The following is a 25,554-nucleotide window of genomic DNA, read 5'->3' as shown; positions in this document are numbered from 1 at the left end:
GATGGGTTATACGGCATTGCAATGTTTATTATAATAAACAGGGAAGCTCTCATCTATAATGGACTGCAGATACCTTCATAATGCATTATAATAGTCGGTATAAGAATTAAAGATGTTTTGTACTACATTATGAAGCTATCTATAGTGAATTATAGATGAGATAAAGCATTCGTACTATATAATGAACATGCCTGTAATGTGTTATACCTTTTTAAAAATATTTATAGCTATGTTTATAATGCTTTATGATTGCATTATAACGTGTTGTGAATGTGTTCGTGGATTCTTATAGACATGACATTCATAAAAATGTCATTGTCATCTGAGATTGTTCAGGAAGAATCGATGCAGACTGTGAGCCCTGTGTTAGTGGTCTGGGAGGTCATCTTAACACAAATCTCAGTAAACTTGAGGATTCAGAAAGAGAAAATTAACAACGATGTCAGCATATTATACAAAAATGTCATAAATAATACTATTGAATACTACGAACTATTGAATACCCCTCACACAAACATAAATGGAAAATATCCCTTATCTGCAGATAAACTTTGGTAAAGGGACAAAAATAATCTAATAAATATAATCTGGGTACCTTCCACCCACCCCAATTTGCTCTTTGTGTTTCTCTTAAATTGCCATACACTGTCATAGTATTGTGATATAAATAATTCTTTTAGTTAAAGATGCAAGTCAAATATCCAAAGTCACTCTCTGTAACATCAGTCTTTAAATATATTATTGTTATGTTTTGTTCTCACCAACCCCATAAACATCGGATTAAATTAAGGTTTATTTACGTTTCATTTTTCTCATCTTCTGATAATTTCGTTTTTCTTCTGCTCATTTGAGGACATCTCTTCTTAACACCTCTTTTTATGTGCAAGAATTTAACAATTAGGTTAATTTACTTCAAAAGAATTTATTGTTCTGCATATTTTAGTGCATATTTATTATAATTCAGGGTAAGCACCTTCAAGTATTTTAAGAAATTTAAATCAGCAGCCTTGGTTTTACAAGCCAACACATTTTAACGAAACGCTTTAATGTGATTGTCTCCGAATACATACAGGTACAGACACCTTCCGCATTCAGTTTTGATTTTGATTGTTTTTCCCTTATCGACAGCTTTGTTTAATGTAAAAGCACAAACAAAAAAAACAAAATGACAGTAAACATTAATTCATATTTTAAATTAATAAAATTACTAATAGATAAAACGTAATAACACATAACACTGTTCTTCATGGTGATTGTGTAGGCCAACTATACTAAGGGTAGCGTAAATATATATAAATTTTTTAATTCTTTAACCTAATCGTTTTTTTTACATTAAGTTAAAACCTAATATATATTTAACCATACATTTCGTTTCCATGGACGATCGAAATGTCATTAAAATTATGTGTATATTTTACATGCTAAAGCGTATTATAGTTTGGCATTGCACGTGTTCATGCGTTTCTCAGTAATGCGTGTATGCGCCGATGATCATTTATCCCTCAGAACCTATACGACAAAAAAAAAACTACAAATAAGATTAAAATAAACATACACATCCTACTAAATACAACCCTACATATCAAAAAATAAATACAAAGAGGTGCATTTAAAAATGCATATTCTGACTCTCAGGAACGTGTCTTGCCTGCACCTTGTAATGGTTTGACAAGTCTTGTACAATAGTCTGGCAACGTCCTTATATAGCTAAATCCCATGACTAATTTTTAATTGCCCCAATAATCTTACAAGGATTTGATCCCCTTCGGAGTGAAAACTAACATACAACTTTGAAATGATGCTGAATATAAACTAATAAGGGGTCCAGTGGTCTGCAACTAACGTATCGGAGTTATGTAAATGAAACGCATAAAATAAGTGGGGATTAGATCAATTCTTTTTCATGCTCACGAATACGTTCTGACTAAGAAAATTGTTTATTTTACAATACTTTGCTGTCTCTTAAAATCCAGTCTGGAACATTTTGGTTTGGCGTAAACGGTATGTGTATGTTTAATTTATCTAATTTAACGAGTTAAAAAAATAATAATAAAAATCGTTTTGTTTACTTGCGAAACATTGTATTTTTCTTTCTTTTTTTTTGAAAATATGTAGGCCTATCATCATTGTGTGTTGTACCACGAGTTGTAATCGCGTCAATAATTAATTAGAATATATTACAACTATAACGATTTATGTGAAAACATGGCGTTTCATTTAAATTACAATTTTGTTGGTATGTGAAATGTACAACACTATGACAAACACCTAGAAATACAAAATATTGCGGTGGTCTAGGCCTACTTCTGCTCTGATGAACCTGCAAAAGTATTTCAGCGATAACGTTCCATCCATTAACATAGCTGCTAAGCTACTTCACACAGCGTTTGACCTTAAGATGGAAAAACATACTGGTTTAAATAAACAAGAATATTTAGAACCGTGCCTGACAGACACATTTTTCCATTTTTCACAGCAAAACAGTTTGTGCACTTAATAGATCAGCTGTTACTCATAGCGTACAATATGTAATAGGGCTATATAGTAACACCATTTACTGGGCTGAAATGTTATTATAGTTAGGCCTACAGCTCAATATCACACTATTTTAAATATTTTAAAATCTCATATTTGTTGTTGTACACTATTATTATAAATAGCATAAATATAAGAGTTTAATTTGCAGAAAAGGCCTACACATCATTGACAATTAAAGCTCTAGCGTCTTTAAAACCTACATTCCTCAGCAAGACAAACCCATATTATTAACACCAGACGCAGACAATACGCGGGAAAACCAGTTTAAGGGTTAAAGAGGCAGTTTTCAATAACCTGCTAATTCTCATCATATGCCTATTTCATGCAAGACCCATCTGAGAGCAACTAAATACTATCCGGTCTTCTTTACTGCAAAATTCCTAGTCGATTAATAATATTTACTTATTAATTCAGTTTTAAGTTATTAATTGCAGTAGCATTCAGTCATTTATTTTGTTAAGGCAAATTGGTTATTTGGTCAAATCTGCTGTGAATAGTCGATTTTTATACACGGCCCTGCGGGACTTGTAGACTCCTTTGTGGTCTCCTGCATTCTGGGAGTCCGGCAGAAAGTCTTTAATTTCCAGGGTCCACATGGGGCGCTTTTGTAATGCTCCGGGCACAAATGTCTTTACATTTCCGCCCCATCTCTAGGGTAGATTAAACTGTTCACGCTGAAACTGTTATAAAAATGGTTGTTGAACTGTCCGTTTTGTCCACCGCTGAATGAGTTGTAATAGACGCCGCGGTTTAGGTGAAGACTTTCCGGCAGGTCGAGACCACCGCTGTCTTGAGACGAATTGGTATGGTAGGGGCTCAGACCTGTAATGTTCCTGCTGGAAAGCTCGTTCACCAGCCCCAGAGCTCCTTGTCTGCCGCTAGGGCCACTGCTCAGGGTGGACATACTGCTGAAGAAGTTATTAAAGCAGGCTGGAGACGGAAGACCTGTGGGAGACGCGCTTTTCTGACCGTCCATTGCGGTATCCATTCCCGGAGAAGAGGGATCCATGACAGCAGGGCTCTCTGAAGCCTTGGCACCCGGAATGGGCCGAACATCTTCCACTTTAGCATTACCGGTGATTCCACTGGTGGACTCCGACCTTCTTTTCCTCTTTCTACGGAAGTTTCCATTGTCAAACATCTTCTCACAGTTAGGATCTAAGGTCCAGTAATTCCCCTTTCCTGTAAATACATACAACGGGCAATTATATGATAATTGTTTATAATGATCGACTTTTAAACAAGGTTTCATGTTTATTATAGTGAACATGGAGCCCCAAATTGAGATTCGAACTTTTTGGAATAACATGATATTGAAACTCTAATATATCGTTTGATGTGAATAAATATTAACGCTGACAATATCAAGCGATAACTGTAAATAGGTAGTTTACATTAATAATATGGAAATCGCTTATAATACGCTTTAAATTTTTATTTATCGATTGAGCAAAGTTTAAACTGATGCTTACCTGGATCGTCCTCGTCTCTGGGAACCTTCTTGAAACAATCATTCAAAGATAGATTGTGTCGGATGGAGTTCTGCCAGCCAGCTTTGCTCTTCTTGTAAAAAGGAAAATTGTCCGCTACATACTGATAAATCTGACTAAGAGTCAGTTTCTTTTCAGGAGTATTCTGGATGGCCATAGCGATTAAGGCTGAGTAGGAATAAGGAGGACGTACTAATTTAAGCAGTTCCTCTTGGCTCGCTATGGACAACCAGCCAAGATCCGACCCGGTGAACCCTGAAGCACTGGGTAAGAACTGCCGCTGAGATCCGTAGGATGGAGGCATGAACGAGGCTGGATTGTTTCCGTGAAGGTAGGAGGCGGAGGAGTTCATACCCGGCCCGTTTAACCACAGGTAAGGACTGGAAGAGGGCGCGTAATCCCCCAGTCCGTAGCCGCTCGGCCTCTGCGTGCTGTGAATGCTCTGCTGGTGGTACATGCTGAAATTGTCACAGTACACGGTCATCTCCGAGGCTTCCTGTGCACTTTTTGGATGGGTTTGGAGCGGGCTGATTGTTGGAGACGTGTGGTGAGCTTGCAGATCAATTGAGTTCATAATCTCCACGTGCAACCCCGTTGTAACGCAACACAAGGGGGTTCGAAGCCGTAACTTCGGCAGCAGCAACAAGTGGCATAAATCTCAGGCTGAGACCCAACTTTATACGCCCACCTCTGCGTACGGCGGGGGCTACAGGGGAACGTGCAGCGCCCACCAATGGGAGGGCAGTGCGCACTGCAGGGGTGTGTTCGTGGTGGCAGTGCGATACGACGATAAAGCGCAGTTGATTCATATTTACACGCCAAGAGAAAGGTGAAGTATAGTCAAAAGTCAGTGTAGGTGTGTCACTCATAACGTAAGTTATGATAAAAGTAAAAATGCAATCAGACGAGGATTCATTACAGCCGAACAACCTGATAGTCAGAACTCTATAAATGCTAATATAACAAAGGCGATGTTCATCTCCAAAAACAAATAAATAAAATAACATAAAGGACGTTCAGAAACCTCAAAACACATACATAATGTAAAACAAAACAGTTTAATTAGTAAGTAAAATTAGCTGTTTTTGTTACATAGGCCTATTCCTGAAATTTGTTACATATACATGAAATTTCATATTGAAAGATGAAAAGACTATAAATAGAGTATGTCAGCATTATTCATGGGTAATGCTGTTCACCTTCATCCATGGGTGTAAATAATAAGGGGGGGGGGTACTAATTACACCCAGCAAATATAACCCCCAGGACCCCCTTAAATGGGTGGGAACTTCAACCCCCCTATACTGAACCCAAAATTATACCACTATACCCCCGCCTTCAGCCTGAATTATGTTGGAAAGACATCATTTTAGCCAAGTGTTTTCATCTTAATATAAGTATTGGGACAAATACATTTAAAGCTTATACTTTAACTTATTCACAAAGTTTAAAAAAAGATTTTTAGTCTTTCCATGGCCTGTCCTTTTCAATCCTATTTTGGGTGGGTTTCATTCACATCATCTAAAAGAAGTCCAGTTTTTGTGGGATGAACTTTACTGATAAGTTTGAGGTTTGCATTTATGTATGTTAAAATGTGTTGTGTTTACCTAGTTGTAGGCTGTTAGGGAGAGATCAAGTCACCTTTTGTACAACCAATTATAAGCATGCAATTTATTATTCTTTGATTGTGTTCATTGGTTTAAGTTTTTTTTATGTGGTTTTAATTGTGTGTTTGATAAATGGTTGATCCATCATCATTTGCCCTTCTTATTTTACAATGTGTCATTGAGCTTGCATCCCTTCAGAAAAACCAGAGGGATTCACTCTCCACTCTTCATTGATGGAAACTGCCACCAAGATAGTCAGTAACTTCAGGTTTCTGGGCATTCAGATCACCAGCCCTCTTCCCTGGTCTCTAAACAAGAGCTGCATCCCCAAGAAGGCACAGCAGAAAATGTTGGTCATGAGGAGACTAAAGGGATTTGGGGTGGGAACAAAACCTATGTGAAGATCTAAGATTACAACATCCTGCTGTGGTTAGGGAACCTAACTCCTCAGGACCTCAGAGTGCTGTGAAGAAGTGTCAAGACAGATTTGAAGTTCATCAACACAGATCTTCCAACGTCAGGGCTGGATGCAGGCATAAGCAAATTGGGCAGCTGCCAAGGGCCCAATCGGCACAAGGGGGCCCGATCGGCAAAAGGGGACCCAGACAAAGTCGTGGAAATGAACACACAAACAAACAAACAAACAAATAAATAAATGAAATAAATAATTTTAAAAACACGAAAAAAATGTAAAATTAAAAAATATATATTAAAAAAACGTACATCAAATTAAAATGGTTTATATTCAGGCAGAAAAACGGAGTATGGATTCAAAAAATATTGTCCACCTAGTGTTCCGTAACATCCTAATTCGGTCCTGGCGGCTCCCCTCAGTCTCGCTCTCCCTCTGCCAGCTGACGGTTCACTTCACTCGCTATTCTCCAATTCCCAAATGTTTAACATACTACGTAACTTTCTCACCATTATACACGGTAGTGTTGTCATTTTGCACATCTCCATCCCGCACTACACTCGTACCTTTGAATAACATATTCCTACATTGATGCTTCTTATGTTTACTTATTCGTATATTATACTGTCTAGTTTTGTATTGCATGCTTATCCCACCCCTCCTTCATCCTGCAACTGTGCCATAATAATTTCATTCATTGGTGTCCCTGTAAAACCTGCTATAGTTATCAGAAATATTATTGTACTATTTGACTCCCTACTTAACTTTGATCGTCATATAAAATCCCTCTCCAAAACGGCATCGATTCCCCTTCATATCATCGCTTGTCTACGTCGATTTCTGTCCAGTACTGATGGCCAAACTCTGGTTCATGCTTTTATTACGTCCCGTATTGATTAGCCTACTACAGCTCCCTTTTCATTGGCCTCCCTGCAAAATCTATACAGAATCTTCACTTCACAACTAGACACGAAGGAAACAACTCAAGAACCGAATGAACTCTGTTCTGAATTAAACAACGGAGCGCTAACGCCGCGCATTCGATTTGCTCGCTACCGGGGTTCGTATCTCCACCTTGTGGTCACAAAGGGTACTACGTTCGTTTGAAAATGCCCCCAGTCCATTTATCCGAAGCTACTAGCGGGTGCAGCGCAGTGCCTGAACTCCTCTGCTGCTGTACGCGTAAGTCTGCAAGTTATGTGCTAGTTTATATATGGTTATCTGCATAGACGCCACACTGGAGCGGCCATTTCTCTTAGACTGACGACCGAAAAAACGTCTGCCCAGGGCAGACTGGTGTAATACTCTCAAATCCCTTGTCGGCGAGACGGGCTCCGGATCTCCGCCACATTGACGTGCATATGAGGATCTGCCGGAAAATGTCTTACTTATCATCGTTTAAAAGACACATTGCCGAGGACTGCACGCATTTGAGTTGAGGTACCTAAGGCTGACCTGCCAGCACACCTGTTCCAGCATTTATCCAGAGGAACCAGTGGGAAGTATCACAGCATCTAACAGGTATGGGTGTGGATGGTTCTCACGGAGATAATGCGAAAGGGTATTTAATAATGATCATAGATCAAGATTAGAGTTGAATGAGGGAAATTAACAATACATTTATTATATATTGTTTTACATGCATTGGTACAAAACGCGTCTCCGTTAAATCTCTAAACATAAACCGTGATTTTTGTGGGGTTCCCTATGAATGCGGATGTAACTTGGTCCAGCACAGGAAATGCTTTCGTTTTATGTATATTTCTTAATTCACGTAGCCTCTATTTGCGCGGATTTGGATGAATGAGGTCCGGTCCGGGTTCCCAGCGCAGAAACTGCGTGTCACTGTTAGTGAGTGATCTTCTCATTTTGTGTCTCCTTCTGCGTTTGTCATCCGTTTGGTGACAACACTTTGTGGTAAGGAAAAGGAACTATCAATGCGCGGTGTTTTACAGATTAAGGAAAATTTAAAAGATATGTTGCAAAGTACTCTCCTTACACATTTAATAAGCCAACCTTTTCTCGACCACGTAGTTTTCCAAGTCTTTGAAAAAAACCGAAAACATAACCAACATTTTCGCAGAAAAAAATGACAGTTGGCCTCATTGGAAATAAATGGTTTTATCAACTGTAACCAGGATTATTGCAGATTAGAGTATCAATGAAGAGCATTGTGCATTACAATCTAATTACTATAGCTGACTATATAATCACTTGGGTTGGTTAAATTGGAGGTGAGGAGATTCATGATGATATACAGTGATAAACCGTCGTGTAACCGGAGTTGTGTCAATCAGACATTTGAGCTGACATGGTGTAGCTGTGTCTCTCAAACTTAACAAGTTCACATTGTCTGTCTGTATGACTTGGTCCAAAGTGAATCCTGTTTGACATCACAATCTGAGTTGGAGTCAGATTTAATATGGTTTTTAGTTCTAAATAACCTTTTCAGAATCTCACAAAGGTCCACAGGTATGCAGTGCCTTTGGCTGTTATTAGGCCAGTTGGTGGTTCCTTACAAGCCAAAGAACCGCCCCTCCCGTAGAATAGCTTTTCTTAGCATTTTCCTTTTTGTAACTCGATGACTTTCCTTTTCAAAGCACCTCTCCCTTCACCCTGGCCATTTCTCACTAGCCCACATCAGGTTCAGTCCATCTTGAGTTCACATATGTGGCGTGACCCTTCAACCAGCCACCCAGGTGTTCTGTTCAGCCTGGATGGTGGCCAGCATCAGCATCAATGCAGCCATTCAGCTCACATACACAGGTGTTCCTTTGCTGGACTTGAACCTGGGACCCTGAGGTTAGTCACCTGACTTCTTTACCCACTGTACTATGGTTCTGGCTTCAAAAGCAACTGAAAATTTTTGTCTAAGGAACATATGTATGCGTGTGTGTGTGTGTGTGTGTGTGTGTGGATTAGGTTTATATTACATCGTGGGGACCAAATGACCCCCACAACATGATAAAAAACCTTTTGAGATTGTGGGGACCATTTTCCAGGTCCTCACAAAGATCTGTGAATGAATTCAAAAAACTCATATTTAGTTTGGTTACTTATGGTTAAGGTTAGGGCTGGGTAGGGGTTAAGGCCGTCACGTTGGGATTAGTTTTCCCCATAGAAATGAATGGAGAGTCCCCACAAAGGTATAATTACAAACCTATGTGTGTGTGTTTGACTGCCTGTCTCTTCCTAAAAACCTAATAGCCAACCACAGCTGGATAGAAGAATAAAGTCATTTCCCCCCTAGTTGTTTAATGATGAACCAGATTACAACCTTCTGATTGGAGAACCGGCACCTTACTAAGCTCACCTGTCAGAGCATAGCCCAGGCTTGACAAGGTACCTAGGGTTAGGGACCTCATCAGTTTACTTGATAAGTTACATTCACTGCTGGAGTTAAACCTTAAGATTTCTGATTTACTTCTGACATGCTACCAACTATGCTACCATGCTAGAACACAACCTAGTCTTACAACCTTTCTCATATACATTTAGGGGTAAAGGACTCATAAGTCATCATTAGTATATACTAGTATTCGACAAATAGATTATGTATTTTCAAATCATGGCTTTTTCTGTGATCCCTGACATTTTCATATTCTGATCACATTTGAGGAAACAGGAGTCATAAATAGTGAAATAAAAAAACAAACTTTGAACTTTTTTTGTACCTGATGCCGAAAAAAGCAGGCCTAGAGATCCCACTGATTTTTTTAGCAAGAATTATGTTGCTGGTTATATTGTGGACATTTAAATAACGATGCAGTCATTTGTTACACTGATACGATGTTGACAATATTTTCCTATTAATCATGTGTGATCCTTTCCTCTATTTTTAAACTGCATTATGCTAGTTTACAATCATCAAACAGTTGGAAACCACTAGAGACACTATGTGCATTAAAAACTATAAGCTCCTATACTGACATCTGCTGGCCACAATTTTGAACTGTCACCAGATGTCAGTAATTGTTAAAAGGACCAAATTGTTCAACTTGGGAGCGGGAAAATAAAGCAGGAGAAAAATATTGAATCTTTTATTGGAAGAGGAAAATTGGCATTTATTGCATTTATGAGAAATTAAAAACTAATGAAGAATTAAAATTAAGATGATAGCATATAGTTCTCATGGAAAGAAAAACCAGCATTTAAAAATAACCACAAGCTTTGAATAAATAGTATCCAGTTATTTAAATATGGTTTTGTTTATACAGAGAGTAGTAATAAATTTACATGATACTTTGCATTGTGTTCATTATAAAAGCATTTTTTTTCCTGAAAGGTTTTTAATCAAAAATAAAAGTAGCATTCTTAGCAACATGAAGCCTGAGATTAAGCTAAAACTTGAAAGAGAATTGGCGTTGGTTACAGTCATTGAAACAAGACAGTCTGGAAATATCAATGAGGCCCAAACATGTCCTTTCTAGCCTTTTTACACATATCCAGATGCTCCTCTAATTCATAATATTTCCACTAATTTACATTCTCAGGATGCGGTTTGGCGATTGTGTTAAACCTGTATGATCATATTCTTCCATATGCAGATGAAGTAGCAGACAAGTGCATTATGGGTAACGACAGTCACATATGTAAGGACCTACAGTGAACGGGCTCAGGTTCCCTAGTTGACTATAGTCCACAGGTTCTGGAAGCATACATGCCAACACCCCCAGGCTGGGGTCCCTCTTCCTAGTGGAGCTCAGACACATATCTTACAGCCGCCTACCAGTCCAATGTGTCGTCAGTCTCAGCATGTTTGTGCCAGCATGAAATCCAACATGGAAGACTGTATGAGGCCTGTGACCAGCATTAAAGGCAAGTAATATTCCAGGCAAGCAGAGGAGAAGTCAGCCGTGTTCATCCAACTCTCCCAGTAACCCCAATCCCAGGGACTGGGCCAGGACCCAACAGCAAAGGTTGTGCAGGACCAAGGAAGCCCTTTGGGGTTGGGGGCTGGGAAGCAACATCTGCAGTGGGTTTTTTTTTTTTGGGGGGGGGGGGGTTTCTGAGGCCCTGTTGAATTCACAGGTAACAGGTTCACCTGAGAGAGGCAGCACGCCTCCGGACTGAGGTATGACATTGTCTCGCTTGTGCTTTTATATTATTGAAGTTGATATGATGATCAGTGGCCAAAACTGTATGTTTCCTGTGCAGGGGATCTGATAACATAACGAAATCATTTGCCAGGCCTGATTTCACTCATTACAATGAAGGTACACGCAGTTCTATTACCAGTACATGTTAACACTCTGTGCCAGCAGAGAGCACAGAAAAAGGTGTTAAACAATAAATAAAAATAAAATGCAAAAAGTCATGGACTTCCTAGGGCCAGGAGGGAAGTTCTGAGTGACATTCCAACCCTGACCACTGCCCAAAGTGTCACCCAACATCAAGACTGACACCAAACTAGACAGAACAGAATGGTCACATCCCACAAGAAGGAATCTGTACTCAGCTTCTCCTGGACACGTTTGAACCATTTCTTCCATCTAACTGAGCATGCTGATTACTACTTAAAGCTGGCTTGCCGTCCAGCTACTGAACAGCCTGTGCTGGAGTCCACGGGGCACGCGCTAGGTGAGCATGTTCCTTTAAAACAACAAACACCCACATCCTCATCCACATCCACGGTCCTCCAAACACGGGGAGATTCTCGGTACTGGTAAGGCGTGTCTCCCAGTGGTGTCCACCCTACATAAGCCTTACACTAAGACCATAAGATCAGCGTGTTTTCTGGCACAGTTACTCCAGCTGAGACTCACCATGTCAACCACCCCCACCCCCCAGCCTCAGCCCCAGCACTGCTTAGTCTTGTAAGCAACTTACAAGCATATGATAGTGACCATTATTACTCCAACAAGAGTTAAGGGATTGTTTTGGGGGGGGTCAGCAGAATTAGTCAAATTTCAGCCCAGACTAAATGTGGTTTGTACAGCCATCTACAGCCCTCAGAGTAGGAGGCCTTCTGAGTAAACAGCTGTCAAAGTTCCTAAACAAGCACAGTGAAGCACATTTCGGCAAATGAAGCAGGAGTAGCTCACAGGCAGTGTGCTTCAAGGGGTCAGCAGGCCATTTCTGGGGCTGGGGCCGGTCCACAGGCTGCGGCCATGCCCAATCAGCAATGCTCACCACAGATCACTCACTCACTGCTCGACAAGTACAGATCCACTGCAAAAATTCTCAGTGTTAACATTCAGACGATACGTGTTGTTAGAGGCTGATATTGGCCATGAGGAAGTCCCCAATCTGTAACTGTAGCAGTGACAGAAATGTCTGTCGGTGTTTAAATCAACGCATACAGACAAAAATCTGTAAGAGAATTCCGCACTTTAAAATGTGAATGGGAACAGACTTTGTGGGTAGGGCTGCGGGCCTGATGTGCCTTAGTTTTCATCCAGAACACGTTCTCCTTTCACTTCCGATTATTCTTTTCGCTCCCAGGAAGTGCGCACTGGATGCTGTGGTCTCCCAGAGGGCTGCCGTCCGACCTTAGCAGTCAGACGCCTGTCCTGTCGCTGTAGAAAGGTGTGACGTGGAACATGTAGCAGTGCGTGCAGACGCGTACCGGCTTCATCTGACCGTACCGAGGGAGGGGGGCCGAGTGGGAGGAGCAGCGGGAGCAGAAGATCTGAAATCATGGAGGGAGGGGGGTGAGGTAGGGAGAGAGAAGCAGAGAAGAGCAGAAAGGAAGGGAGGAAGAGAATAAATGAGAGGAGCCAAATGAAAATGTTATGAGATTCTGCATTGCTGAGAAAAAAATGCAACCATGCAGTTTTGCTATGTGTGTGACCGTATGCGTTTGTTACTTTTCTGCAGCTCCTGGTGTGGGGTGTGTGTGTCTGTGTTTGTGTGTGATGCATATACAGTAAAATCCCGTTACAGTGGACTCGCTTATAACGGAATCTCGTCTATAACGGACGAGGTCCGTTGGTCCCGGCCGTGCGCCTTTAAGAACATGCAGAAAAAGCATCGGATATAGCGGACTCGCATATAACTGAATTTCGCTTATAACGGACAAACAATTTGGTCCCCAGAGCCGCTTTTAGCTGTAATTCTGTTCGGTTATAACGGACATTCAGGCTCCGCCTACAAGGCACGTGGCGTGCCGATGAAATCCAAGCGCAGATACGGAGTCGGGATTATTAATAGTCACGCATCTAGTCAGGTAAAATTGGATTACTACATGTACAATATAATAATCTATACCACAAGTGTGTCTGCTGGGGTGTGGCATGAGTAAATGATGTCCTGTAGTTGTGTTCTGGGCATATAGCAACTCTGGATATAACAGACTTTGGATATAACAAACTGTTTTGCCAGGTCCCTTGAAGTCCGTTATAACTGGATTTTACTGTATTACATTGTGGAGAACAAATATATTTCATTATGGGGGCCATTTTTTCGGTACTCACTAGAAGAAACAGAAGAAAGTTTATAAAAATCTGTGACTGCAAGCAAAGAACTTACGGTTATGGTTAGGGCTGGGTAGGGGTTAAACTTCCCATAGAAAGGAATAGACAGTCACCACAAAGATATGAATGCAAATGTGTGTGTGTGTTAACTTTTTGTTGGCTCATGCAGTGGTGTGTGTGCATACGAGTCTGTGTGTGTGCGCATGTGTATGTGTGCGCATGTTACCTCTATGCAGCTCCTGCAGTGGTGCGTGTGGTGTATGTGTGCGCATGTTACCTCTCCGCAGCTCCTGCAGTGGTGTGTGTGGTGTATGTGTGCGCATGTTACCTCTCCGCAGCTCCTGCAGTGCTGTGTGTGGTGTATGTGTGCGCATGTTACCTTTATGCAGCTCCTGCAGTGGTGTGTGTGGTGTGTGTGGTGTATGTGTGCGCATGTTACCTCTCCGCAGCTCCTGCAGTGGTGTGTGTGGTGTATGTGTGCGCATGTTACCTCTCCGCAGCTCCTGCAGTGGTGTGTGTGGTGTCTGTGTGCGCATGTTACCTCTATGCAGCTCCTGCAGTGGTGTGTGTGGTGTATGTGTGCGCATGTTACCTCTATGCAGCTCCTGCAGTGGTGTGTGTGGTGTCTGTGTGCGCATGTTACCTCTATGCAGCTCCTGCAGTGGTGTGTGTGGTGTATGTGTGCGCATGTTACCTCTCCACAGCTCCTGCAGTGGTGTGTGTGGTGTATGTGTGCGCATGTTACCTCTCCACAGCTCCTGCAGTGGTGTGTGTGGTGTATGTGTGCGCATGTTACCTCTCTACAGCTCCTGCAGTGATGTGTGTGGTGTATGTGTGCGCATGTTACCTCTCCGCAGCTCCTGCAGTGGTGTGTGTGGTGTATGTGTGCGCATGTTACCTCTCCGCAGCTCCTGCAGTGCTGTGTGTGGTGTGTGTGTCCGCATGTTACCTATCCACAGCTCCTGCTGTGGTGTGTGTGGTGTATGTGTGCGCATGTTACCTCTCCGCAGCTCCTGCAGTGGTGTGTGTGGTGTGTGTGGTGTATGTGTGCGCATGTTACCTCTATGCAGCTCCTGCAGTGGTGTGTGTGGTGTATGTGTGCGCATGTTACCTCTATGCAGCTCCTGCAGTGGTGTGTGTGGTGTATGTGTGCGCATGTTACCACTCCGCAGCTCCTGCAGTGGTGTGTGTGGTGTATGTGTGCGCATGTTACCTCTCCGCAGCTCCTGCAGTGGTGTGTGTGGTTTCTGTGTGCGCATGTTACCTCTCCACAGCTCCTGCAGTGGTGTTTGTGGTGTGTGTGTGCGCATGTTACCTCTCCGCAGCTCCTGCAGTGGTGTGTGTGGTGTATGTGTCCGCATGTTACCTCTCCACAGCTCCTGCAGTGGTGTGTGTGGTGTGTGTGGTGTATGTGTGCGCATGTTACCTCTCCGCAGCTCCTGCAGTGGTGTGTGTGGTGTATGTGTGCGCATGTTACCTCTCCGCAGCTCCTGCAGTGGTGTGTGTGGTGTATGTGTGCGCATGTTACCTCTCCGCAGCTCCTGCAGTGCTGTGTGTGGTGTATGTGTGCGCATGTTACCTCTATGCAGCTCCTGCAGTGGTGTGTGTGGTGTATGTGTGCGCATGTTACCTCTCCGCAGCTCCTGCAGTGGTGTGTGTGGTGTATGTGTGCGCATGTTACCTCTATGCAGCTCCTGCAGTGGTGTGTGTGGTGTATGTGTGCGCATGTTACCTCTCCGCAGCTCCTGCAGTGGTGTGTGTGGTGTCTGTGTGCGCATGTTACCTCTCCGCAGCTCCTGCAGTGGTGTGTGTGGTGTATGTGTGCGCATGTTACCTCTCCGCAGCTCCTGCAGTGGTGTGTGTGGTGTATGTGTGCGCATGTTACCTCTCCGCAGCTCCGGCGGTGCTGTGTGTGCGCATGTTACCTCTCCGCAGCTCCGGCGGTGCTGTGTGTGGTGTATGTGTGCGCATGTTACCTCTCCGCAGCTCCTGCAGTGGTGTGTGTGGTGTATGTGTGCGCATGTTACCTCTCCGCAGCTCCTGCAGTGGTGTGTGTGGTGTCTGTTTGCGCATGTTACCACTCCGCAGCTCCTGCAGTGGTGTGTGTGGTGTATGTGTGCGCATGTTACCTCTCCGCAGCTCCTGCAGTGCTGTGTGTGGTGTATGTGTGCGCATGTTACCTCTCCGCAGCTCCTGCAGTGGTGTGTGTGGTGTATGTGTGCGCATGTTACCTCTCCGCAGCTCCTGCAGTCGTGTGTGTGGTGTATGTGTGCGCATGTTACCTCTCCGCAGCTCCTGCAGTCGTGTGTGTGGTGTATGTGTGCGCATGTTACCTCTCCGCAGCTCCTGCAGTCGTGTGTGTGTGGTGTATGTGTGCGCATGTTACCTCTCCGCAGCTCCTGCAGTCGTGTGTGTGGTGTATGTGTGCGCATGTTACCTCTCCACAGCTCCTGCAGTGGTGTGTGTGGTGTATGTGTCCGCATGTTACCTATCCACAGCTCCTGCAGTCGTGTGTGTGGTGTATGTGTGCGCATGTTACCTCTCCGCAGCTCCTGCAGTGGTGTGTGTGGTGTATGTGTGCGCATGTTACCTATCCGCAGCTCCTGCAGTGGTGTGTGTGGTGTATGTGTGCGCATGTTACCTATCCGCAGCTCCTGCTGTGGTGTGTGTGGTGTATGTGTGCGCATGTTACCTATCCGCAGCTCCTGCAGTGGTGTGTGTGGTGTATGTGTGCGCATGTTACCTCTCCGCAGCTCCTGCAGTGGTGTGTGTGGTGTATGTGTGCGCATGTTACCTTTCCGCAGCTCCTGCAGTGGTGTGTGTGGTGTCTGTGTGCGCATGTTACCTCTCCGCAGCTCCTGCAGTGGTGTGTGTGGTGTCTGTGTGCGCATGTTACCTCTCCACAGCTCCTGCAGTGGTGTGTGTGGTGTATGTGTCCGCATGTTACCTATCCACAGCTCCTGCAGTGGTGTGTGTGGTGTATGTGTCCGCATGTTACCTATCCACAGCTCCTGCAGTGGTGTGTGTGGTGTATGTGTGCGCATGTTACCTCTCCGCAGCTCCTGCAGTGGTGTGTGTGGTGTATGTGTGCGCATGTTACCTATCCACAGCTCCTGCAGTGGTGTGTGTGGTGTATGTGTGCGCATGTTACCTCTCCACAGCCCCTGCAGTGGTGTGTGTGGTGTATGTGTCCGCATGTTACCTCTCCACAGCTCCTGCAGTGGTGTGTGTGGTGTATGTGTGCGCATGTTACCTTTCCGCAGCCCCTGCAGTGGTGTGCGTGGTGTATGTGTGCGCATGTTACCTTTCCGCAGCTCCTGCAGTGGTGTGTGTGGTGTATGTGTGCGCATGTTACCTCTCCGCAGCTCCTGCAGTGGTGTGTGTGGTGTATGTGTGCGCATGTTACCTCTCCGCAGCCCCTGCAGTGGTGTGTGTGGTGTATGTGTGCGCATGTTACCTATCCACAGCTCCTGCAGTGGTGTGTGTGGTGTATGTGTGCGCATGTTACCTCTCCACAGCTCCTGCAGTGGTGTGTGTGGTGTATGTGTCCGCATGTTACCTCTCCACAGCTCCTGCAGTGGTGTGTGTGGTGTATGTGTGCGCATGTTACCTTTCCGCAGCCCCTGCAGTGGTGTGTGTGGTGTATGTGTGCGCATGTTACCTTTCCGCAGCTCCTGCAGTGGTGCTTCCTGCGGATCACTGTGAAGGGAGCCTTGCAGGTGGTGCAGTAGCTGCAGGCTTCGTCTGGGACCCAGTCTGGCAGATCTGCATGGCCGGAGAAAGTGATTGCTGATACCTTATATACTTCAAACAAGAACTTCAGCTGTGTTCAGATGTATTACTATTATTTCTTATTTAAAATGCATACATTACTGGCCACTAGCAGCACTGTTATATTTAATAAGTTTTGTTTTGAGTAAGTTACTAAGTTTTGCAGTTGCATTCCCCGAATCCTATTTTTCCCATTGGATGTATGTATTATAGTACATGATATTAAGAATGCATTTGTCGCAATGTTGCTTGACTGACTGTATTCACAATTTGTATCTCCCATATTAGATGTGGCCCTCAGACTATGCACCATGAAGATGTAGGAGTATCTTGCTGAGAGGGTGAGAGAGATGGAGATTACGGACAGCATTCTCACCCTCAAACTGACCCTCTCGAGCCTTGGCCGCCAGCTCGGCAGAGGAAACGGTCTCCTGACACAAGGCACAATCATCCAGAACGGCACTGCGTAGACCGGGAGCTGAGGCACAGACAGACAGTGGACTGAAGAAGCTTCAGGTGATCATTGTTTCAATGACTACAAAACCAGCCACTTGCATTTTGAAGAACAATAAAAGGTAAGAGTAGACCCTTCATCATGATTATATCGTCAACCAACAACAGCAAGAAGAGCGATTCTGAGCTAATCCTGGGTCTGAAGACCAACACCCAGCAACTGTGTCCCAGTGCTGAGTCTGCAGATGGTACCTTTTTTTGATTTGTCGTTGTCCTCCAGCTCTGGCTTCGTTGCCATGACTTCAAACAGCGTCTTCAAGATGCTCCGCAGGTCGCTGGCATAGTTGCTTTGCAGCTGGTCAGCGACACCTGGGTGGGCGAAAGACAGATGTGAGCTGGGTGTGGGCTGGATGTGGGTTGGGTGTGGGCTGGATGTGAGCTGGGTGCGGGCTGGAATGCGAGCTGGATGTGGGTTGGGTGCGGGCTGGATGTGGGCTGGATGTGAGCTGGGTGCGGGCTGGATGCGAGCTGGGTGCGGGCTGGAATGCGAGCTGGAATGCGAGCTGGATGTGGGTTGGGTGCGGGCTGGATGTGAGCTGGGTGCGGGCTGATGTGAGCTGGGTGCAGGCTGGATGTAAGCTGGATGTGGGCCGGACGTGGGCTGGATGCGGGCTGGATGTGGGCTGGGTGCGGGCCGGATGTGGGCTGGGTGCGGGCCGGATGTGGGCTGGGTGCGGGCCGGATGTGGGCTGGGTGCGGGCCGGATGTGGGTTGGGTGCGGGCTGGAATGCGAGCTGGATGTGGGTTGGGTGCGGGCTGCATGTGAGCTGGGTGCGGGCTGGATGTGAGCTGGGTGCGGGCTGGATGTGAGCTGGGTGCGGGCTGGATGTGAGCTGGATGTGGGCTGGGTGCGGGCCGGATGTGGGCTGGGTGCGGGCCGGATGTGGGTTGGGTGCGGGCTGGAATGCGAGCTGGATGTGGGTTGGGTGCGGGCTGGATGTGAGCTGGGTGCGGGCTGGATGTGAGCTGGGTGCGGGCTGGATGTGAGCTGGGTGCGGGCTGGATGTGAGCTGGGTGCAGGCTGGATGTGGGCTGGATGTGAGCTGGATGTGGGCTGGACGTGGGCTGGATGTGGGCTGGATGTGGGCTGGGTGCGGGCCATGTGTCCTGCTGCCGACTCGCACACTCACGCCACTCCATCCTGGCAGCGGACAGCCAGTCCGGCGGAAAGCAGAGTCACTACAGACTAATAAATAGGTCTCTGTGACAAGAAATGCCAATACACTGTCAGCAACTTTAGCTATTTAATTTTTTGTTTTTGTGAAAACCACCAAGATGATGTCAGTGAGTATATAAAATGAAATAAGTATTATAAAAAGAAATGAGGAAAAAAGCAACATATTTGTTGCTTCGGGTGGCTCAATGGATTGCTTCACACCACCATGGTCTGCATGTGCGTGAAATCTGCACATCCTCCTGCAGTTTAAAGACACGTAGTTAACATGCATCTCCAAATTCCAATTAACAGACTTCAAATGCCAACTCAAACACTAATTATAACCCAAATGCCACTTAGCCATAACTCTAAGGCCAAACCAAACCCTAACAAAAACCGAACGGCCAAAGCTAGCAATAGCCTAAACCCCAATGGCAGCCATAATACTGCCCTTAAACCTACTGCCATCCCTAACCCTAACCCTTAAACCTACTGCCATCCCTAACCCTAACCCTTAAACCTACTGCCATCCCTAACCCTAACCCTAACCCAGCCTTAACCTATTATTAGGTAATATGGATATTGAATGAAACACCTTTATCTTCCCCCCATTAGGGTTGGGCGATGTCGACCAATTTGGCATCGTACGATGTCTAATGTGAAACATCGCGATGGACGATGGCATCGTCGTCGTAGGCGGCGGGTTGGGGGGGGGGGGCGTATGGTTGTTGTTAAATAATTAATTCATAACGAATGAATTAATTGTAGCCTACCGTTTCCACTGCCTGACCCGCATGGTCTTTGTTTTACCCATAACCAAACCATAAATAAATAAAGATAAGTTACACACAAATTACCACCTGTCAATCACTTTTTCCGCGGGACTCTGGCAGGAATAGGCACAGTGATCTGTGTCGTTATAATGGCGTCGACAAACTTGGTTGGTAAAAAAGGTGCTGTTTTTGTATGCCTCATTTATTAATGTAAACGAACTAGTTTGTGTAATTCGTTTGGAGTTCACTGTAATTTGTATTGTGATCGCTAACAACTTCCTTGTTATTATTTCCTCATAATAATAATAATAATAAAATAAGTAAAGATGCGGAAATTGAAAGCATGCATTTAATTTGGCTATATAGTGTGATTAAGTGTGTGTTTTTCGTGAGCTGGTTGCTGCTGCGGCGGGGGTGGGGCGGAGGATCGCGATGCCGGCTCAGCATCGTGATGTCTATCGGCCATCGGCGATGGACGATGGCATCGTCTATCGACTCAACCCTACCCCCCATATAAATGATTTTACAGATAGGCAATGGCTTGTTCTATATTCAAGATTAATGAGAAAAAAACTGAATGAATTCAAATGCAGGATAACTGCTGAGGTTATTGCAAAATACCCAGAGCAATACTTCATTCAGAGATTATAAGTAAAGCAGTTTGGTACAATATTACAGAAAATGTAACAAACATGGAAAATGTATTTTAGCATCTTAATTTTAAAGCTAAAGCTTTACAGGAGAAACAGATTTGTTGGGTGGTCTAGGATCTTCATCCTGTAGTTACCCAGATCCAAATGCTGGCTTTTACATCTGAGTCACCCAACAGGAAATGATTATACAGAAGAGGTCGTCGGTAATGGGGACAGCAGAATTTAACAGAACTTCATGCAATGAGAGGAGTACCTGAGATGCAGACAAAGAGGCGATGAATAAGGTCACTGCTGCTGTGGAAACGGGAGCGGATCCTGTCCCGGGCAGCCATCTTGGCAGCCTGCAAGGCCAGCTGGATCTCGTGGTCGTCCAAGTCCTCGGACGCAGCAGAGCTTGGGGTCAGGCTCCTGAGTGAGCTGAAAGCGACAGACCAAAAATATGGTGGGCTTGAGGTCTGTGTGGGTCTCACACTCAGCCTCGGGAGGTAGGTGGGCACTTTTACACCATTCTCATGTTTGTATTCACACCATAAAAGGTAATAAGACTACTTTCTTCATATCTCTCAATGGCCTCCATGTAATTAATACCAGCATTATGACATTATGCAGCTGTAGTTAAAGAGTCGTTACAGGGAAATTAGGTACATAGTGGTTGTAACCTACCATGCAAGATTACTTGGTTGGGTTTTAACCCACCTCTACAAAAAAAAAAATCTAACTTTTTTTTTTTGAAAGAAAAGCTAATAGATGTACAAAATGTATTACTCTGCAATAGCAGTGTTGCTAAATGTTTCTCTGCATTGATGCTGAATCACACCACTTATGCCAGGTTACACCTACAAACTGACCCAGCAGAACTAAGAAAATCAGGCAAAGGGTGGTTCAGTCAAACAAACAATGGCTTTGAAAGAACCATATACAGCACGAGATGGTAAAATGCACACAATCAGCAGTGTATGTATTTCAAGACACCATAATGAATGGTTGGAAACTGTATTCTCCAACCCTATAAATGTTATAGGAGTCTCTGTACAGCCTCTCTTTGCCAGTATAACAGCAAAGTATTAAATTCTGGGCTGCCAATAATTGTGGCTCATGTGTTTTTGTTACAAAATATTTCTTGATGACAGATTTATTTTTTTTTGATGAAATTAATTTCAATGAAGGTTGGATTTTTCTCATTTATTCAGTGTGAGATGAAGCCACTTCATCAAAACGTGGATTTTTTCTAACCCCTTTTTACAAACCTTTACAAGGGGACCCATTAATTGTGGACGGCACACTGTATATCTGGTTTAAATGCATATGTGTGGACAGATGACCAATCACATCACTCAGTCAACAGCATCCCATTCCCACGTTCATGTATGGTGGTGGCAACATCCTGCTATGGAAAGGTCTCTCATCTAATGGCTAAAAGCACCACACACATTATTGTTCTGAAGAACCTGGTTTGTACTGGTGCTAGATGAAAACCAGCTTCAGTTTCAAATACCTAAATACAACTCGCTTCTCATTCAGATAGTGACAAAGCACAAGGCTCTGGTGTAGGTTCCTGATTTTAATGACGTGGCCGTCAGCATCCCAAAGCACTGATAGCCACAGTGAAAATCTGGTTTGCTATCTGTCTGACTTTGAGCAACATAACCGTCGCTCCCATACACACCCGTGACTGCTGTATACTGAACAGGCGATGCACTATCGAGCCACAGCCCAATAAAACATTTATACACTTATTTTTTTTTCTTACTGATGCAGCTTTCAAGCTAATGTGCATGTCAGCTTTTCTGCTCGTCTCCGCAAATCCTGCGCTCGGTTGTCTGTAAATTCATCCTCCGTATAAAATAGTGTGTGTCTTAACTCCAGCGGTGACTATAGACAACCCAATCCCTTATTTTCAGCACAAACGTTTGCAAAAAAAAGCGACAATCATTTTTCAAGATGATACACGCTACATGCATCATCTCTCCCCATTTAGCATCCTGCGATTCTGCTGAACGTAACGGAAACACCATACTATATGTGTATGGAGCTGAGGGAGTCCCAGCAATGTAACTGTACATCAAGCAATGAGATTTTACTTAGCGGTTTCATCAACAAGGAAGAAATGTGTATTTCAAGAGGTGTTACTTTCTCAAACTGTGAAAAGACCACAGTACATACTCAAGTGAAAGGAAGATGGGATTATTAGTCTGTAATGTACACAGAGGGGAACACGTTTCTCCTGCATTCATGTCATTTCATCTTTACAGGGACTGATAATTATTATTACAAGAACTATTTGACCTATAAAAGATTTTAATAAGCATAACTCAAATTTCACCTGCAGGATAATTGAAGTAACAATTTCAGAATGAAATTAGATTCTACCATGCAGAATCACAAACCTAACAATGTAGTGAAATGCATCAAACGGCACTCGCTCTACCCTGTGCTGAAAGGGACTCCCAGACCGCTCTTGGCAGGAGAGCGTCTCCTGCAGCTCTCTGCATTATGAAACCACCAACACTCAAATCTCATTGAAGGTGGCGACAGACATGGTGGAAAGGGCTGGCATGTTTCAGCACCACCGCAAAGGGACAGCGGCACAGGAGGAGGTCCTGCAGAGCTTCTGAAATGCGTGTACCGGGATATTACGGCATCTACAAGAAAGGCTTCCTGATCCTTGGGGGATGAAGGAGATAGAAATGTACTCCATAATCTGTGCTGCTGCTTGGCCCTGAAAGATTCGATGGTGTTTAGATGTGGTGACTGGGGAGACCAAGGGAGGCATTTGAGTTTAAGCTGGTTTTCATGAAACCACCACTGTGAATATCCATCCATCCATCCATCCATCCATCCTTGTGATGGATGGACCTGCAGATTCCGGCACCGAGTCTTTAGCCTGTTTGGAACTCCGCTAGAGCCTCATGTCATGTTGAAAAATCATATTCTGAAGTGCTTGCTGTCAAACCTCTTTTATATCAGACACATCTACTGTGAATTGGCATTCAAACTAATATGACTCAGCTTTGTAAATGTGATTTCATTATTGTGAAGTTTTTTCATAATGCTTTTCTTCGTACAGACAAAACTGAATACCATTACGATTACCATTATTTCTCTCATTTCGAAAAAACACCAAACTCCGCTTATTACAAGGCCACCTTTTGTTTCAACCATCTCAGCAACACTTCACATGAGGGGGCACAAGCAGCTTAGTAACTCAGTAAATACTCAAGTACAAATCATGAACAAATGGAACTGCATGACATAGATGAAGCGTTATGACTGATTAATGATGAACGAACATGGGATCAGTACGCAGCTAACAGTTAGTTTCTGGTTAATTAACACATTAAGAGTGTACCACTACATTGTTTGTGCCCCCTCAAGTGAAGTGTTACCAATATTCGTAATACAGATGCTCCTCTACTTATGAACTTTCAGACATACGAACGAAGAGGACTATAAGTCCAAATTATGTTCATTGGGCTCCCGTTTCCTGCCCGCAACATCAATTTTTTTTTCTGTGCGCCAATTCCGCCTAGTACGACTTCTGCCCGCTACTCCCGCAGCGTAGCGTGCGAACTCCCAGCATCCTAGTTCTTTGTACTTTCATATACCCTTAAAATTGTTAAATAATGACTTACGAACATTTCAAGTTACGAACGGCCATTCAGAAAGTATCTCGTTTGTAAGCAGAGGAGAGTCTGTACTTTGAATGCGTAACGTTAGATTCTACAATTAAGCGGTGACATATTCTGGCTAATCTATAGCGTCAGGCAACTTTCCAAACACTGATTGCAGTAAGACCCGGAAGCCGATTCCAGATTCCTACATCCTTACCCTGCAGTAACACTGCCCTGGATTATACCACACAAAGGACTCCGTTCCTCTAAGGCGGTCAGCTACTAACATTACCATCTCCCAACATGCTTAAGGGCAGAAGGGCTGACACACAGCTGAAGTGAGTCTTCATGAGCAATGTCACGCTTCCTGGCGAAGGCAGCCATAGTAGAGCATGATGGTCATACTTCAATCCAAGACCCCACTCAGGGAAGATTGTGTCTGATCGTAGGCCCCCCGTGGCACAGATACAAAGGGGGCAGAAGCAGCATCATCAGCTGGTGCAGTCAGGGGCCGAGTTATTTCACAGAGCATGGAGCACAAACACGCTGCGAGGTCTCCCCCCTGTGGGCATGCGGTTACCTGTGTGCATATGCGCTGGCCAGGGTGCATGTGACGACGGACACGCTTTCCCCATCGCTGCTGCACAACGAGCTGTGCTGGGAGCCTTCGGAGCTGCAGGACAAATGAAGGGAGGTGCAGAAGATGCCAGCAATGCACACAAAGGCCACCAAACAGCTTCTGCTGTTCATTCACCAGGAGAACAGAAGTGTCAGCTGACAATTTCTAATATGCCTCAACCAAAGTAACAAACTCAAGGCAAACCAAGCAGAACCCCAATTAAAATCATTAAAATCTATAATACATTAAGTTCATTTCGCTACAGCAGCTTCTCAGGTCAGTGTGTACAGTAATTACATAAAACATGTCAAAGGGACAGTAATATAAAACAGAAGGCAGCGTAGTTCATCGATTGTGTGTGAGATGCTGGAATTTACCACAGAAATGAAAACAAGGTGCAGGTATTTTAAGACGCACGAAGAATATCCCTGAAATGCTGCTGGTGACAAGACGGCCGAATCTGCTGGCGATGATGAAAAATTGGCAGGTTAAAATAAACGCGTTTGGGGACATGCAGGGGTCCACGAGTGAATCTAGGCAAAATGTCACGGGGCAGCTTGTTTGTGTTTTTACTGCAGGACTCCGGGAGGGACTCCGGGGGTGAAGTTCAGTATGGAGAAGCGAGCTCATGCCTCTCGAGAAGAACAGGATGGCCCAAACTGTCCCATAGGCTCATCTCCCCACGTATGGGCCACGTTTAAACAGACTGTTTTATTCCAAGCCCTCACACCCTACCGTAGTTAACTGGAAAATATTAAAGAATTCACCATCTGAAATGCTTGCCTAACATTCCACCAAGAAACACAGTGGTTCGCTCCCAATTTTGATTTAGACAGTAGCTATGTGACTAATGAACTGTCCATCTTCCATTTAATTTGTGTAAGGGGTCTGTCTGTATTTGATGCGTTCTGCCTGCCAGGGGTATCGAACCCTTCCTCCCCTCACCACTTCCTCCTCCTCATCAGACTCGCCTTCATTAGGCTCTCATACCAGAAA

General features: G+C 44.2%; 2 protein-coding genes across 3 annotated transcripts in view; both read right to left on the bottom strand.

Annotated features, from left to right (window-relative positions):
- Positions 1 to 906: 906 nt before the first annotated feature.
- On the bottom strand, positions 907 to 5,133 carry foxi2 (forkhead box I2). Its single transcript, XM_023795651.2, has 2 exons — positions 4,011 to 5,133; positions 907 to 3,720 (listed from the first exon to the last, which is right to left on the bottom strand). Exons 1-2 carry the CDS (start codon positions 4,600 to 4,602, stop codon positions 3,170 to 3,172), a joined length of 1,143 nt encoding a protein of 380 aa, XP_023651419.2. The 5' UTR covers positions 4,603 to 5,133; the 3' UTR covers positions 907 to 3,169.
- Positions 5,134 to 10,074: 4,941 nt separating this feature from the next.
- The window catches only part of LOC111835394 (lateral signaling target protein 2 homolog), a 62,303-nt gene continuing 46,823 nt past the window's right edge, over positions 10,075 to 25,554 (bottom strand). For both annotated transcript variants that reach the window (XM_072718635.1, XM_072718636.1), the window contains exons 10-15: positions 24,520 to 24,612; positions 20,582 to 20,745; positions 17,939 to 18,055; positions 17,610 to 17,711; positions 17,124 to 17,227; positions 10,075 to 12,678 (exon numbers count right to left, since the gene is read on the bottom strand). In XM_072718635.1, coding sequence (XP_072574736.1) covers positions 12,547 to 12,678; positions 17,124 to 17,227; positions 17,610 to 17,711; positions 17,939 to 18,055; positions 20,582 to 20,745; positions 24,520 to 24,612 — 712 coding nt within the window. In that variant the 3' untranslated portion in view covers positions 10,075 to 12,546. The remainder of the gene's footprint in view (positions 12,679 to 17,123; positions 17,228 to 17,609; positions 17,712 to 17,938; positions 18,056 to 20,581; positions 20,746 to 24,519; positions 24,613 to 25,554) is intronic.

The sequence above is a fragment of the Paramormyrops kingsleyae genome, chromosome 12 (assembly GCF_048594095.1).
Source record: "Paramormyrops kingsleyae isolate MSU_618 chromosome 12, PKINGS_0.4, whole genome shotgun sequence".
Classification (NCBI taxonomy): Eukaryota; Metazoa; Chordata; class Actinopteri; order Osteoglossiformes; family Mormyridae; genus Paramormyrops; species Paramormyrops kingsleyae.
This window is presented reverse-complemented; position numbering and strand designations above follow the sequence as displayed.